The sequence below is a fragment of the Bipolaris sorokiniana genome, assembly GCF_000338995.1.
Source record: "Bipolaris sorokiniana ND90Pr unplaced genomic scaffold COCSAscaffold_2, whole genome shotgun sequence".
NCBI classification, from domain to species: domain Eukaryota; kingdom Fungi; phylum Ascomycota; class Dothideomycetes; order Pleosporales; family Pleosporaceae; genus Bipolaris; species Bipolaris sorokiniana.
Window position 1 is genome coordinate 1,054,404 of NW_006911896.1, and position 14,755 is coordinate 1,069,158.

At 54.6% G+C, this 14,755-nt stretch overlaps 4 protein-coding genes across 4 annotated transcripts; 2 read left to right on the plus strand and 2 right to left on the minus strand.

Annotated features, from left to right (window-relative positions):
* Window positions 1-224: 224 nt before the first annotated feature.
* COCSADRAFT_33181 (uncharacterized protein) lies at window positions 225-5,106 on the plus strand. Its single transcript, XM_007697286.1, has 3 exons — window positions 225-913; window positions 1,098-1,545; window positions 1,599-5,106. The coding sequence occupies exons 1-3, from the start codon at window positions 490-492 to the stop codon at window positions 4,792-4,794; spliced, it is 4,068 nt and encodes a 1,355-aa protein (XP_007695476.1). The 5' UTR covers window positions 225-489; the 3' UTR covers window positions 4,795-5,106.
* Window positions 5,107-5,497: 391 nt separating this feature from the next.
* COCSADRAFT_270468 (uncharacterized protein) lies at window positions 5,498-8,444 on the plus strand. The gene is made up of 3 exons (XM_007697707.1): window positions 5,498-5,814; window positions 5,932-8,057; window positions 8,110-8,444. Exons 2-3 carry the CDS (start codon window positions 5,941-5,943, stop codon window positions 8,240-8,242), a joined length of 2,250 nt encoding a protein of 749 aa, XP_007695897.1. The 5' UTR covers window positions 5,498-5,814; window positions 5,932-5,940; the 3' UTR covers window positions 8,243-8,444.
* A 512-nt stretch (window positions 8,445-8,956) lies between these two features.
* On the minus strand, window positions 8,957-10,782 carry COCSADRAFT_108506 (uncharacterized protein). Its single transcript, XM_007697708.1, has 4 exons — window positions 10,274-10,782; window positions 10,145-10,217; window positions 9,385-10,093; window positions 8,957-9,326 (listed from the first exon to the last, which is right to left on the minus strand). Exons 1-4 carry the CDS (start codon window positions 10,399-10,401, stop codon window positions 9,184-9,186), a joined length of 1,053 nt encoding a protein of 350 aa, XP_007695898.1. The 5' UTR covers window positions 10,402-10,782; the 3' UTR covers window positions 8,957-9,183.
* Window positions 10,783-11,121: 339 nt separating this feature from the next.
* On the minus strand, window positions 11,122-14,676 carry COCSADRAFT_178113 (uncharacterized protein). Its single transcript, XM_007697709.1, has 3 exons — window positions 14,409-14,676; window positions 12,308-14,346; window positions 11,122-12,254 (listed from the first exon to the last, which is right to left on the minus strand). Exons 1-3 carry the CDS (start codon window positions 14,586-14,588, stop codon window positions 11,339-11,341), a joined length of 3,135 nt encoding a protein of 1,044 aa, XP_007695899.1. The 5' UTR covers window positions 14,589-14,676; the 3' UTR covers window positions 11,122-11,338.
* Between the last annotated feature and the right edge of the window lie 79 nt (window positions 14,677-14,755).

A 14,755-nucleotide genomic window follows, 5' to 3' on the forward strand; every position in this document is an offset into this window, starting at 1 on the left:
CCATCGACAAACGGACTAGAGGGCGTAGTATCAGGAGACACGAACATGGAGCGCCATGCAGGCTGGGGACATGCAGTGGGCATCTTCTCTACTTAGCCGCCGACACCTTGTCGACTGGCAGGGATGGTGCAGGTGGCCCTGGTCGCCGAGCGCATGAAGCGGCGCCCATTCGCTGGACAAGCAACAGTCAAGACTGCCTCTAAACCCGTGTGCGCCGCCATGATCGCCGCCGAACTGCCAGGCGTCGAATTGGCCGCCGTCGTCCATCTTCGCCCTTTCACCAATACACAGCAGCATGACCCTGCAGTCTCGTCTAGGGTGACAACCACCGGCCTGGCGCAGCGCCCCATCGTCGCCCGCTCTCTCCTCTGCTGCTGGATTCGCCCACGCCCGCTCGTCGGAGCCGCTGAAGGCTAACTGTTCTGGTCGACGAGCCCAGCACTGAGTAAAACCGAGAGGACGATTGCTCCTCCATACATACTAGTCGCTATGGCTTCAGAGCATGCCTACAGTCCTGCCCCACCGCCTTCTCCCCGACTACCTCCCCCGCCGCCTTCACCGCATCCCACCAACCTCCAGGCGCCGCAGATATCTCCCAGGCGCTTCGCTGTGCAACCGCCACTGCTCAACACCACCCTTGCGCCACCGCCGCCCTCTGGTTCCGCCTATCTGCATGGCTCCACGCCCGTTACGGCCTCGTCGCTGAGCCTGCCCTTCTCGCCCTCACTCACGCCCTCGACGTATGCGCCCTCTCCCGTCGCGGCTGCTTCACCCATGGCCATGCGAGGCTCTGCTCCAGCCGCGCCATACAACCCCCAACAATGGTCGCGGGGTGGGAGTGTCAATGGACAGCATGTCCAGCACAGCCAGATATCAGTGCCCTCGAGGCTGCATGACGTGACGGGCATGGAAGGTATATGCGATTTTTCTCTTTCTTCTCGCCTCCCTAGGCTATGTAGTAGATTCCGTAGACCTGCTTTCCTTCTCTCTCAAGTGTGCAACAAATTCTGTGTTGAGCATATCATGGCATTGTGCACTCCTTCACCGCCGAGACAATCGACTCGACGCATCAAAATGAGTGATGCTAACACTGCCAGCCTCGATGCCCTCCCCGCCACCTCCATATTCGCCTGGTCAGAACCCAAACATCTCGCAGTCGCTGAGCACCAGCACCACTTCGTCGCCGCAGCTCACTGCCAATACGTTTCCCCACCCTCCGCCGCCGCCGCCCCCGACCAGCAATCCGCCATCGGCGCGTCCCATCTCGGGCTACCATAGTCGGCCTACGTCCATTGTCATACCCTCGAGCGCCACAAGTATGATATCGAACCAGCAGTTTCCCCCTCCACCGGGAAGGAACGGTACAGGTCGGTCAGCGTCGCGAGACAAACTGACTTCCAAGTTCAGCCTTTCGTCCTTTAGAAATCGGAACAGTGACCATAGCCCTGCTCCAAGCAACATTGACTCGCTTCACATCAGTACTTCTGATGCCATCCAGAGAGCACCTGCTTCCCCTGGGCTGGTTGCACAGCGAGCTACGTCGACGTAGGTCCACGTACAAACCAGGCGACATAATGCCAAGACTGACATCGAGACAGCTACATACCAAACGCATTCGTGGATCGACGGTACAGTCCCGACACGCAGTCGCCTATCAGACCCCCCACTTCTCGGAGGGCGGCTTCTGCTGGTGTACCGGGCTACGAGACTCGGACACCGATTGATGAATCGCCCATCGTCCCATCAGGAAGCTGGAATCGTAATGTGCCATTACCCCCACCCCCGCCTGGCCCTCCTCCCAGCAGTTCAAGATCGCAAAGTATGGGACCTGGAGCAGAACCAAGCTCCAGCCGAATGCCTGTGTTGCCCTCGGCACCCCCAACCAGAAGACCCGGCCAGACTTCACTAACACCAATCCCACCGACACCCATGGGTTGGCAAGACGAGTCTACAAACCTTCGTCCAAGATCACCCGCAGCTCATGGCCTGTATATCGACACGAGCCCCCCTACCGTTCGCTCTTCCGAACAGCCTGCAGCATCTTCAGAGAGCGGAAGCGTTTCGATTTCGTCTGGGCCAACAACTACGTCAGGTTCGAACAGCACCTTATATCAAACTCCAAACAGACGCGATGCAAGCACACGAGGAATCCGGGAGCGAAGGAGTGAGAGCCGAGCGGCGCGGGAACAGCGATCCGAACCGAGCAACAACCCTTGGGCACAAGATCTAGATAATGAAGCCGCAAAGCCCGCCAATCTCGATTTGGGAACGCCCGAAGGTGGTTTGACCCGCCGTGGCGCTGTCACCAGAGGTACACCAAAGAGCAGTGGGCCACTTCGATCGCCAAGGAGCGGAAATATCTTCGAAGATTCTGGGTCAACAAATACTACGCCTCGAATCGATGCACCCCCTAGGTCTGCACTTGCGGGTGCGCCCACGCCGCCTTTTTCGCCAGGTATGGAACATCTCAGTCGTTCAGCCCAGAAAGCTCCAGTCCCGCTCCCTTCCAAAGCGCTACCTACCCCACCACTCCAAATATATGGAGATGAGAGAGATGCAGACCTGACTCGTCAATCAGAAGCTGCAAACGATTCGGCCATGAATACACCAAGTACCTCTCGTGTCGTAGGCCCGGATTCCACAGTAACCACACCTAGGCCAGCGGGCGTTCACGCCTTTGCCCGTGCCTCCATGGAACGCCATCGACAGTTTATTGAAAAAGAGATGGCTGCCGAGACCGATCAAGACAGACTGGAGTTGTTTGCAGAGTTTATTGTAACTGAATCTCGACTCCGCCGGGATCGTTACTCCGGGGCTTTCGATGCCATGGCGGGCGATATCGTGGATTTGACGAGAGATTTGTGGCGCTCGTATGGCAATTCAGGACGCAGGTCAGTTACGCCAAACACGCAAAAAACCAATGCAGGGCATGCCAACAGAAGGTCGCAAGGGTCTGTCACAGGAGAATCTCCTGACACTCGCTTCTCCAACTCGATGCCCACGACTGCTGCTAGCCCTGCATCATCAATTGGCAACTTTACCCCTCATACAGAGCCTGCTTCACCCTCTAGTGCTTCAAGCCAGAAAGCTCGGGATGCGTCTTGGGTTAACAACTACCACCCCTCGCTTTCGCCTATCCCTAGCATGGCTATGAGTACCATTCCTGATGAACAAGACTCGAGAGGTCGGTCTGCAAGCCGTTGGTGGGAGAGTGATGGCGGATCATCTGGAGTTGGTGGCGGAAGGAGATTGGAGCGAAGCAAAAGAGAGTCCAAGTACATGAGTTTGCCAAAAGAAGCTCGTGAAAGCCTGCAGTGGGCAGGTATGGATGCGAACGCTCCAAGGCAGCGAGGCGAGTCCAGTAGTCGACCAGCGTATGGACCCAACGAATACCCGCCGGAGAAGGTTGGTCTACATGAAGAGGGTCAGCAGCCGCTACCACAACAGCAGCAACAGCTACAGCAACAACAACAACAGGGCTACGGCTACTATCAGAGATCCGCCACGGCAACACCTGATCCTGGCAAGTTAGACGTGTCGCGGCTTGTCACGCTTCCCCCTTCGTACCCACGACATCATCCTGCTGTCAATAACAGTCACCCAGATCTGGCTAGTATCCGAAGCAGCTTGCGAACTCTATCGGAACTCGATGAAGTCAAGAATACCAAGGCAAAATTCAACACGAAGATTGAGGCACGAAAAGAGCAAGAAAATGCATCTTTGTCTGACCGACGCGCGCAACTGAGATACAACATTCAGGACAATGTCCGGAATGGGGTCATGTCGTTTGCTGATGCCGCTAAAGCAGAGGCAGACTTTGAGAGTCGCGAGCACCAAAGAGCTCAGGATGTAGTCCAATGGATATTCGACACATTCCAAGCAGAAGTGGCCAATCCACTCCATGCCATGTTCTGTGAGCGCATAACCAAGGCTACAGCTTCCATGGAGCACCTCAAAGGACGCTTGAAACAGGAACCAGATCCCAATCAGACACAGGAAGAGGGTGACGAGAAACCGGAGCTTCTAGAGATGCTTACTTTGCTCAAGTGGCTGTTTGAGGCGCGGGAACAACTACATAAAGAGATGTACGAGTTGGAAGACGAACGAAATGACCTCTATCGGGACATCATTGTTCTGCCTTATGTTCAGACCAAGAACGAACAAAAGGTAAAGGAAGCTACAAGCTTCTTCCGGCACGACGGCCAAGATCGCAAGGTCACCTTTGAGAAGGAAACACTCAAACGCTACGAAGACTTTATGGACGTCATCGAACGGAACGTGACGCGGGGAGTTGAGACTCAGCTGTCTGCTTTCTGGGACATTGCACCAGGACTGCTTGCCATTGTACAGCAGGTTCCTCGAAACCTACAAGGCTTTGGGATCCTGGTGCCGCCTCAAGAGTACGAGGAGACACCAGCCTATCACGACTACCCGCTACAGTATCTCTACACTCTTCTCGCACACGCTGGTCGCTCTGCGTATCAGTTTATCGAGTCGCAAATTAATCTGCTATGTCTATTGCACGAGGTCAAGACAGGCGTCATGACTGCAGGTTCACGACTCCTCGAAACACAAAGACTGCTAGAAGGCGAAGATTTAGCAGGGGTAAACCAGGAGATGAAGGCCATCAGGGCCGATGAAGAAAGGAGGTTGACTGATGACCTGAAGGAGAAGGTTGGCCTAGTGGAGAGCCAATGGAATGAAGCGCTTGGACAAGGCTTGGAAGACTGCAAACGACGCGTGGAGGAGCATCTGGCAGAGCAAGGGGGTTGGGATGACACTCTGCGAGAGTGATTGGAGCATATGGGTACATGGTTCATGACTTTACTGTCCTTTTCTTTCCGTATTCACGCACCGTATCGATACCCGTTTGAAACGTCTGTTTGGGCAGCCGTTGGATACAAAATTACTGTTTGGCAGTTTTCTGACTATGACATGGTTACGCCCGGCGAGTGCGGTTGCTTCCGTCTCACAGGATCGGTGTTCAGCTGATGTGCATGGCCCTGCAGTATGCACTTGCTACACCAGGATATCTGGCCTCCAGCGACTACCCCTCATTGCACTACTACCCGTCTTCTCCTTTTGCTGTGCCAGTCGTAGGGGCCAATCATACTAGATGCTTCGTTTTCATCTCTCCTGAAGAGATGGGCTTGGCAAACACGCTGAAATGATGTTTTTGGCCTCAAACATCCCTTCTTCCCACCTGGGCGCACTATCTGACATGTGATACAAAGGATCCACCATTCTGACAACCGTTACACTTGTCTGTGGTGGGCGTTCGCAGGATCAGACGCAAGGGATAGCCTTTACGCTGATCTGCCCTCGAAACTTGGACGCAGTTGCGCCCTGATCTGCCCTTCCGTTGTCATTGTCAGTCGTACTGCAGCCTTCTTTCATTCACCGCCTTGGCTGCGGCACCCCAAACTGGCTAGTGGGTGAGTGCACGGACCATCCAAAAAAACGCCGCACACACCTGCCCATAAAGACTGATGACTTCGTCGTGTCTGCCACCTCCAACCCTTACCCACCCCAACAACACTCACCAGCTCTTCCAGCCCCGGTTCCCAGTGGACCGTACATAACACAAAAAGAAACAAAAAAATACAGAAAACAACAAGAAAAGCCCGTCCGACGACGACAACCACCAACTCTTCGTATCGTCCTGTCGCCTATACCGACAGACGCCTTGCTTGAGTCCTCCTTTTTCGCCCAGAAGAAGGAAACCAGTGTGTCCGCAGCAACTTTGCTCTTGGACCGCTTCTACCGCCTCTGCTACCCCGCACATCTCCTGTTGCAACTTTCAGCAAGGTTCAGGTGAGTGTTCTAAACTTTTTTTGCGAAGCGAGCGCACCTGCCCAAGTCACGCATGCGCCTGCCCGCAATATTTATTCACGCTACTCTCTGTCCCTCAACTGACACCCCGCCTTGTAGATAGACACCATGTCTGAAGTCGCAAACTCTACCTCGCCCGTCCAGGACGGTGCTGACGCCAACGGCGCTCAGATCAACACCAACGTCGCTGCTGCCCAGGCCGAAGCCCCCACCCCGACCTCTGCAGCCCCTGCCCATAACCAAAACTCGGCTTCGCTCTATGTCGGCGAGCTCGACCCTTCTGTCACCGAAGCCATGCTCTTCGAGCTGTTCTCTTCCATTGGCCAAGTAGCTTCCATCCGTGTCTGCCGTGACGCCGTTACCCGTCGCTCGCTCGGTTACGCCTATGTTAACTACAACAGCTCTGAGGACGGCGAGAAGGCCCTCGAAGAGCTCAACTACACTGTTATCAAGGGCAAGCCTTGCCGTATCATGTGGTCTCAGCGTGACCCCGCTCTGCGCAAGACCGGCCAAGGCAACGTTTTCATCAAGAACCTGGACCACGCCATTGACAATAAGGCGCTTCACGATACCTTCGCCGCTTTCGGTAACATCCTCAGCTGCAAGGTCGCTCAGGACGAGCTTGGCAACTCCAAGGGTTACGGATTCGTCCACTACGAAACCGCCGAGGCTGCCAACAACGCCATCAAGCACGTTAATGGTATGTTGTTGAACGAGAAGAAGGTTTTCGTCGGCCACCACATTCCCAAGAAGGAGCGCATGAGCAAGTTCGAGGAGATGAAGGCCAACTTCACCAACATCTACGTCAAGAACATCGACCTCGATGTCTCTGACGAGGAGTTCCGTGAGCTCTTCGAGAAGCACGGTGACATCACTTCTGCGTCCATTGCTCGCGACGAGCAGGGAAAGAGCCGCGGGTTCGGCTTTGTCAACTACATCAAGCATGAGGCTGCCTCTGCTGCCGTTGACGCCCTCAACGACACTGACTTCCGGGGTCAGAAGCTCTACGTCGGCCGTGCCCAGAAGAAGCACGAGCGCGAGGAAGAGCTACGAAAGCAGTACGAGGCCGCTCGCCTCGAGAAGCAGTCTAAGTACCAGGGTGTCAACCTGTACATCAAGAACCTCAACGATGACGTTGATGACGAGAAGCTGCGCGACATGTTTACTCCTTTCGGTACCATCACCTCCGCCAAGGTCATGCGCGATGCCATGCCTGCCGAGCGCTCTGAGACCCCTGGCGACGAGAAGAAGGAGGAGGCCAAGGAGGAGTCTGAGAAGACTGAGGAGTCTAACGAGGGCGCTGATGACAAGAAGGACGAGAACAAGCCTGGTGAGAAGGTCACCATCAAGGGCGAGAAGAAGATTCTTGGCAAGAGCAAGGGCTTCGGTTTCGTCTGCTTCAGCAACCCCGATGAGGCTACCAAGGCCGTCACCGAGATGAATCAGAAGATGATCGAGGGCAAGCCCCTCTATGTTGCTCTTGCCCAGCGCAAGGACGTCCGCAAGAACCAGCTTGAGGCTACCATTCAGGCTCGCAACCAGCTCCGTATGCAGCAACAGCAACAGCAGCAGTTCGGTGGCATTCCTCAGATGTTCATTGCCCCTGGTCAGCAGCCCATGATGTTCCCTGCTGGCGGCCGTGGTCAGATGCCATTCCCCGCTGGTATGCCCGGCCAACAAGGTGGCCGTGGTGCTGGCTTCCCTGGCGGCATGCCTGGTCAGCAAGGCGGTCGTGGCGGCCCCAACGGTCAGCAGATGCCTCCCATGTACATGCCCCCTGGCATGGCTCCCGGTGCCTTCCCTCCTTCGTACATGAACCAGCAGTATATGCAGCTGGCACAGGCTGCACAGCAAGCCATGGGCGGACGTGGTGGTCGTGGCGGTGTCCCTATGGCTCCCATGCCTGGTATGCCCCAAGTCCCCATGGCAGGCGGTCCGGGTATGCGTGGCGGTCAGGGATTCCCTCCTCAAGGTGCTGGTCGCGGCAACATGCCCCAGGGCGGCCGACCTGGTCAGTCTCCCATGCCCGGCTACCCTCAAGGCGGACGCGGCGGTCCTGCGGGCGCTGGTGTCGATATGAGCGCTCTGAGCGGCGCTGCTCCTGGCCAGCAGAAGCAGATGCTCGGCGAGGCTCTCTACCCCAAGATCGCTGAAATGCAGCCCGAGCTCGCTGGTAAGATCACGGGTATGCTTCTCGAAATGGATAACAGCGAGTTGATCAACCTGTACGTATCACTTTCTCTTTGTTTTGTTTAGCTATTGTACTAACCCATCCAGTACTTCTGACGAGGCAGCTCTGCGCGCCAAGGTTGAGGAGGCTATGAGCGTCTATGACGAATATGTCAAGAACAAAGAGGGTGAGCCCGAAGAGAAAGCCCCCAAGGAGGAGTCCAAAGAGGAAAAAGCTTAAACCTCCTTCTAGTTGCCACTGAGTAGGGTTCGGTCCGCGATACCCTCGAACGGCAGCAAGTTATGATGGTCGCATGATTTCCTTGAATGGCGAATGGCGCACGAGTGACGGTTTTCTCATGACACGGGACGGCTTTCATGACCGATGTACCCCAAAAGTTTCTTACGATTCGATGCCCCCCTTTACTTTTTTTGGCGAGTCGTGACCCTGCAGCGAGTCGACTACAATACTTTCTTTTGGCGACTGACTCCTTGATTGGAACGTCGGACGCCATGACTACAGTCGCCCAAACTCTATCTCAAGAGTCGGGTGGCCTCTCCTCTTTTCTTCCCAACGTTTCCTTTTTTCACTGATTTGTTTTTCCTATGTATGATAGACGGCACCCCGTCCCTGACGACACAGGATGAGTGGGTGTGCGGTGGGACTTTGTTCGCGCAAACAGTTTGATACCTCAGAAGCCAGGCTCTCCCATCAATGGTTGACGGGGCTGGCTTTCAGCGTAACGGAATTTCGGCGTCTCGAATTCGGAATGGGAATGAGAAGGGGAATATTATGGATGATGGAATGAAAGGGTAGATGTTAGTGCGGATGTGGGCTAGTGCATAGTGTTAGCAGGTGTTCGAAGCCATCTAGCAAAGACTGGATAGCTCGAAGCGAGAAGGGCGGCTCATGTTAGGGAATATAGTTTTATACCCCGAATAGAAGTTGCAAATCCTCAGGCATGTCTTGATGATGGTGATGACGGTGATGTTTTGACGAGGATGTTGCGAGGTGAATTTATCACGTCAACTGCCTAGGCTCCCCTCGAAAGTATGTGGATATCATTCAGTTTCACGTCATTATGCAACCTTATACAAAACTACTGCTAGGATGTATTGCACAGATGCGTTGATCATCTTTTGTTTGCACTCGTCCCAACCGCGTGAAATATCCACAGACCATTACTTCTGATACTTCTTGTGCGCATCAATGACTTTTTGTACCTCGCCTTCTGAACCCAGGAAGATGCCGGATCGGTCGTGAATGTGCTCGGGCACAACCTCGAGCATGCGCTTCATGCTGCTGTTTACTGCCAAACCGCCAGCTACATCGTTCGTTAGCACCATGCAAAGAATCAAACTGAAGAGAGGGAAAGAACATACCATTTTCAAAAACCATGGCCATAGGAGCACATTCGTACAGGATACGAAGTTTGCCCTTGGGCGTCTTCTTATCGGCAGGGTAAGCAAAGATGCCTCCGTACAGCAGTGTTCGGTAGGCATCTGCCACCATGGAACCAATGTAACGCGCACTGTATGGTTTTCCGCCCTCGGGAGGGTTCTTCAAGCTATCGCACCACTCCTTGACGGGCTGTTCCCAGTACATGCTGTTTCCCTCGTTGACTGAGTAGATTGATCGTGTCTTGGGGCACCTCATGTTAGGGTGTGTGAGGATGAACTCGCCAAAGGCGTTGTCGAGGGTGAAGCCGTTGACGTTGCCGCCCTTCATGGTGATGACCAGTTGGGCGGAGGCGCCGTACATGGTGAAGCCTGAGGCAACCATCTCGGTGCCGGGGAGGAGGAGCTCCTCTTTTGTGCCCTTTGCGCCTTCTGGGAGCTTGTACACGGCGAAGATGGTACCAACGGAGACACCGGCGTCGAGGTTAGAGGAACCGTCGATGGGATCGCAGGCTACGGCGTAACGCGCATTGGGGTATTCGTCAAAGATGATGGCTTCTTCTTGCTCCTCTGAAATGAGGAGGCGTACGCGACCTGACGAGCGCATTGCGCTGATGAAGAGCTCATCGCCAATCACATCGAGCTTCTTCTGGTCATCACCGGTTGTGTTGGATGTGCCTTGGAGACCAGTGAGCTGCTCAAGTCAGTTTGGGGGTACTGATATTCTTTGAGGGAATTTGCGTACGTTGATTAATGACGCTCTTCGAATATAGTAAGCAATGCTCTTGAAGGCAAATTGGAGCGCGTGACATAGCAGTCTGTAGCAAACCAGTTAGTTTTTCCGTGTCGAGACGATCCGGAAAAATTAACGCACGTGAAATCTCCCGTCGCCTCCTTGACTTTTGTTTGCTCTTCGGTTAGAAATCGAGTGAGGGTGATGATGTTGGTGTTGATCTTTTCCTGAGCAACTGGATTGCTGTCACCGTTTGTGGTGGAAGCCATTGTGAGTGTATCTGTATGTGTGCGGCAACAAAGCACAGTTCACGATAGATGATTGCTACAAGGGGGTATGAACGAGGCGCAACGGAGAAGGGGGGTGGGCGGAGGAAGGAAGATGGGAATGATGGATATGGGAAATGGAGAAGCTTGAGGGAGGATGGTGAAAATCTATGCAGTTCAATTGAAGCAAAAAGCGGAGCTGAGGTTTATTATGAAGTCAGGGTGGGTAGAGTCGGACAGGCGGACCACACTTCTGTGGCATCTGTTTGGCAGATGCGTTGGCCGGAATGGAGCGAGCCAGCAAGCTATAGCCATCCCTCGGCAACTGATCGGGCGTCACAGGACACTTCACGATGTTCCAGCCGCATCTATCAGCCACGGGTGATCCGAAGGAAGACCGACGGGCGCGACAAATAGTGCCGACGGTGAGTGGGTGAGGGTGTCTGGACATTGCCGAGGAGAGGACATGGACGCGCTTTGTTGCGGGAGCGCGTGGTTGGAGGCGAAGATGCATGTGCGGAGACGCAAAAAAGTGGAGGGGCTGCAACGAGGGGTGAGCGGGGCGGGCTGGCTTCCCCCACTGCCCACTGACGTCTTTCCGACCTGTTCCGACCCGCGGACGTGACGGCACACGACCACCCTGCCCTATCCGCTGCCCTTTGTTTATCCGCGCAGCCACGTGATCTCAGCAAAGAAATACCAAAAACAGAGCACAACCCATGTCAGCCCACGGCAAAGAACAACATGGTAACAAGGTAAGATCCAGCTTTTGATACTCTACACGCAGTAAAACTACATCCGCAGTGATGAAATTGCTCAAATGAACAATCCTGCAAGGCCCACCATCCCCAACCCTCACTCTATCCATTGCACCAAGGGGGGAATCCAGCAATGCAACCAACCATGATCCTGGCTTCTATTACAAGTCCAACCCACTCCTTTACTCGCTCTTCAGCTTATCTTGCTTGACCGTGAAGGCCATATCCAGCAGCGCCTTCTCCTCGTTCTTGTGCGATACCTTGAGTCCAGTCGCTACAGATGCACTAGGGTTGCGTCCAGCGTACATGACGTGTCTCCTGTTGTGGTGCTCCGTCTGGTTGAGCAGAGTCTCAATCCTAGGCTGTGTGAAGCTCCAAGCTCCTGCGTTGAGCGGCTCCTCTTGACACCAGATAATGTTCTGTGCATTGGGGTATGAGTCGAGGTTGTCCTTGAGCTGCTGCCATGGGAACGGGTTGAGCTGCTCGATGCGGGTAATCGCCACATCCTTCTCTCCACGTGCCTCACGCTCCTTGACAAGCGCAGCGTAAACCTGACCAGTGCAGAGAATGACGCGGTTGATGCCCTCGTGCGATTCAATCTCTCCGCTGGCATGTGCGGGGTCCTCAATGATCCACTGGAAGTGCGAGTCTCCAGTGAACTCGTCAATGCTCGAGCGCGCAATTGGGTGGCGAAGGAGCGACTTGGAGAAGAACAGGATGAGCGGCTTGCGGAACTGGCGGTTCATCTGGCGACGGAGAAGATGGAACAAGTTGGATGGCTTCGTGGTGTAGGCAATCTGCATGTTGCAGTCCTGGTGCTGGCGATCAAGCTTCTCCGGCGATGGGAAGATGCGTGGGTCCTCATTGCATAGCTGCAGGTAACGCTCAATACGACCCGAAGAGTGCTCAGGACCTTGACCATCGTAACCATGTGGCAAGCTCATAACGAGACCGGAACGCTGAAGCCACTTGACTTCACCTGATGCAATGAATTGATCGATGATGACCTGAGCAGTGTTGGCAAAGTCACCAAACTGGGCCTCCCACATGACAAGCGCATTGGGCGATGACAGTGAGTATCCGTATTCGAAACCGAGCCTGGAATGGGTTAGTCAACATGATACATCAGAACAAAAATTGTCACCACTTACACTCCATACTCGCTGAGAGACGAGTTGGAAATGGTAAATGTTGCCTGGTCCTGGCTGAGGTTTTGCAGGGGAGTGTATGTCTTCTCCGTCTCCTGGTCGTGAAGGACAGCGTGACGCTGAGAGAAGGTTCCACGCTCCACATCCTGTCCAGAAACACGGACGTGGTGACCCTCCATGCACAGACTTCCGAATGCCAACGCTTCGGCGGTAGCCATGTCGATGTTCTGGCCATCCATGACCGTCTTGGTACGACCAGCCAAGATACGCTTCAAGTTCTTGTGTACGTTAAAGTCCTCTGGTGCCTCTCCGATCACCTTGGCGATGTGCTTCAGCTGTGGCTCTTCAATGGCAGTCGGCAAATGAGGCAACACCTCGGTAGCAAGCTCCTTTGGTGTCTTGAAGCCGTTCCATGCAGAGGTGAGCCACTCCCGGGAGTTGGAAACATAGTCTTTGCTGCGGTTGAAGCTCTCATCTAGCATACCCCAGACCCAAGCCTTGTGCTCATCAATGTCCTCCTTGGTGAAAGTCTTCTCCTCGAGGAGCTTCTTGGTGTAGATGTCCAGTGTCTGAGGTTGTTGCGAGATCTTCTTGTACATGAGGGGCTGAGTGAAGAAAGGTTGATCAGTTTCGTTGTGACCCTGTTTCCTGTAGCAAACCATGTCGATGACTACGTCCTTCTTGAACTCAGCGCGGAAGTCGGCGGCAAGCTGGCAGACAAAGTTGACGGCTTCAACATCATCGCCGTTGACGTGGAAGACGGGCGCATCGATGGCCTTGGCGATATCAGAGCAGTAAGGAGTAGAGCGCGAAAACCTAGGATCAGTGGTGAAACCAATCTGGTTGTTTACAACAATGTGAATGGTTCCGCCAGTGTGGTAGCTGGGCAGCTGGTGGAAGCCCATAGTTTCGTAGACGACACCCTGTGCAGCAAAAGCGGCGTCACCGTGCAGAAGAACACCCATGGCACTAACAGCTTCTTTCTCGTCGTTGTTATAGTGCAGAATGGCGCGGGTCTTTCCAAGCACAACGGGGTCCTCGGCCTCAAGATGGGACGGGTTGGCGACAAGGGACAGCTGCACGCGCTTTCCAGACGGGGTGGGGCGCTCAAAGTTCATACCCAAGTGGTACTTGACATCACCAGAGCCCTCTTCGTTGGCCTCAGCAGTACCGGCAAATTCACTGAAAATGGACTCGTTGGGTTTCCTGACGACGTTGGAGAGCACGTTGAGACGTCCACGATGAGGCATACCAATAACGATATCCTTGACGCCATAATCGACACTTCGGTCAATCAAAGCCTTCATTCCGGGAATCAAACTTTCGCCACCTTCAAGACCGAATCGCTTGTCATTGGGGTATTTGGTAGCCAAGAAGGCTTCGAAGTTTGTGCCCCAGATGAGGCGGTCCAGGATGCGGCGCTTCTCATCGACGGAGTACTTGAACGGCGTGGGAACCTCAATGCGCTCACGGAGCCAATCGCACTGCTCCCTGTCCGGGATGTGAATGTATTCTATTCCGTAGGAGCCACAGTACAGGCGCTCGCAGGCGTCGATGATCTCCTTAAGTTTCATCTTCTTGCGAGACTCTGTCCTGAAGCGGGGGAGGATACCCGGGCCGAGCTCAATTTCCTGCTCCAAGTCCTTGTCGGTGAAGTTGTAGTGGGAAAGCTCGAGTTCGCGGGGCTTGTTGTAGCCAAAAGACTCAGCCTCTGAGCGAATGCCGAGCGGGTCAATCTTGGCCTTGTGGTGGCCACGAGCCTGGTATGCGCGGACGAGCAATTGGACCTTGAGATGGTTCATGATGTCTGTGCCTTCGACATTGGCCATACCCATACCCGGTCTGGCTGTAGCGCCCTGGGGCGAGCTCATGATGGTGGGCGGCGGCTGGAAGGCTTGCGACACGGGCATGTCGCCAGACTCCATGTTGTGGAAATAGACCTGCCATGAGTAGTGAACACTCTCGGGGTCGTGTTTCCACTGCATGTACATGGCATCGATGTAGTTTGCCGTGTTGCCCTGGAGGAACGAGTCGTTGGGGTCCTATGCCGTCATCGTTAGCTGGGGTCGAAGAGTTTGTATCTGGGGTGTAGATGGGCACGCACAACGCCCTTGCTGGTCTCCTCCGCCGAAACGGCATAGGGACGGCGGTGGGTAAGCGCAAGAGGACGGCGACATGTCGAGATGGCCGTTCTCGAGGGCTGTGCGAAGGTGGTGAAAGATGCTCTGGTTGGGGCGCTCCCCGGGAGCTTGCGAGAGCACTGGCGCAGGGTGTTGCGCAACATTGTGAATTAGGATGTCAGGACGGAGGAAGGGATGCGTGTCATCCAAGCAGACAGTGGTGTACAGAAGAGAGCTTCTGCGATGGCAGTGTGCCGTCCAAAAGTGAGCAAGCCTGATCATGGCACATGCGTAGGGCCCCGTGTTCCACACTAGCGCCCTGTGCGATCAG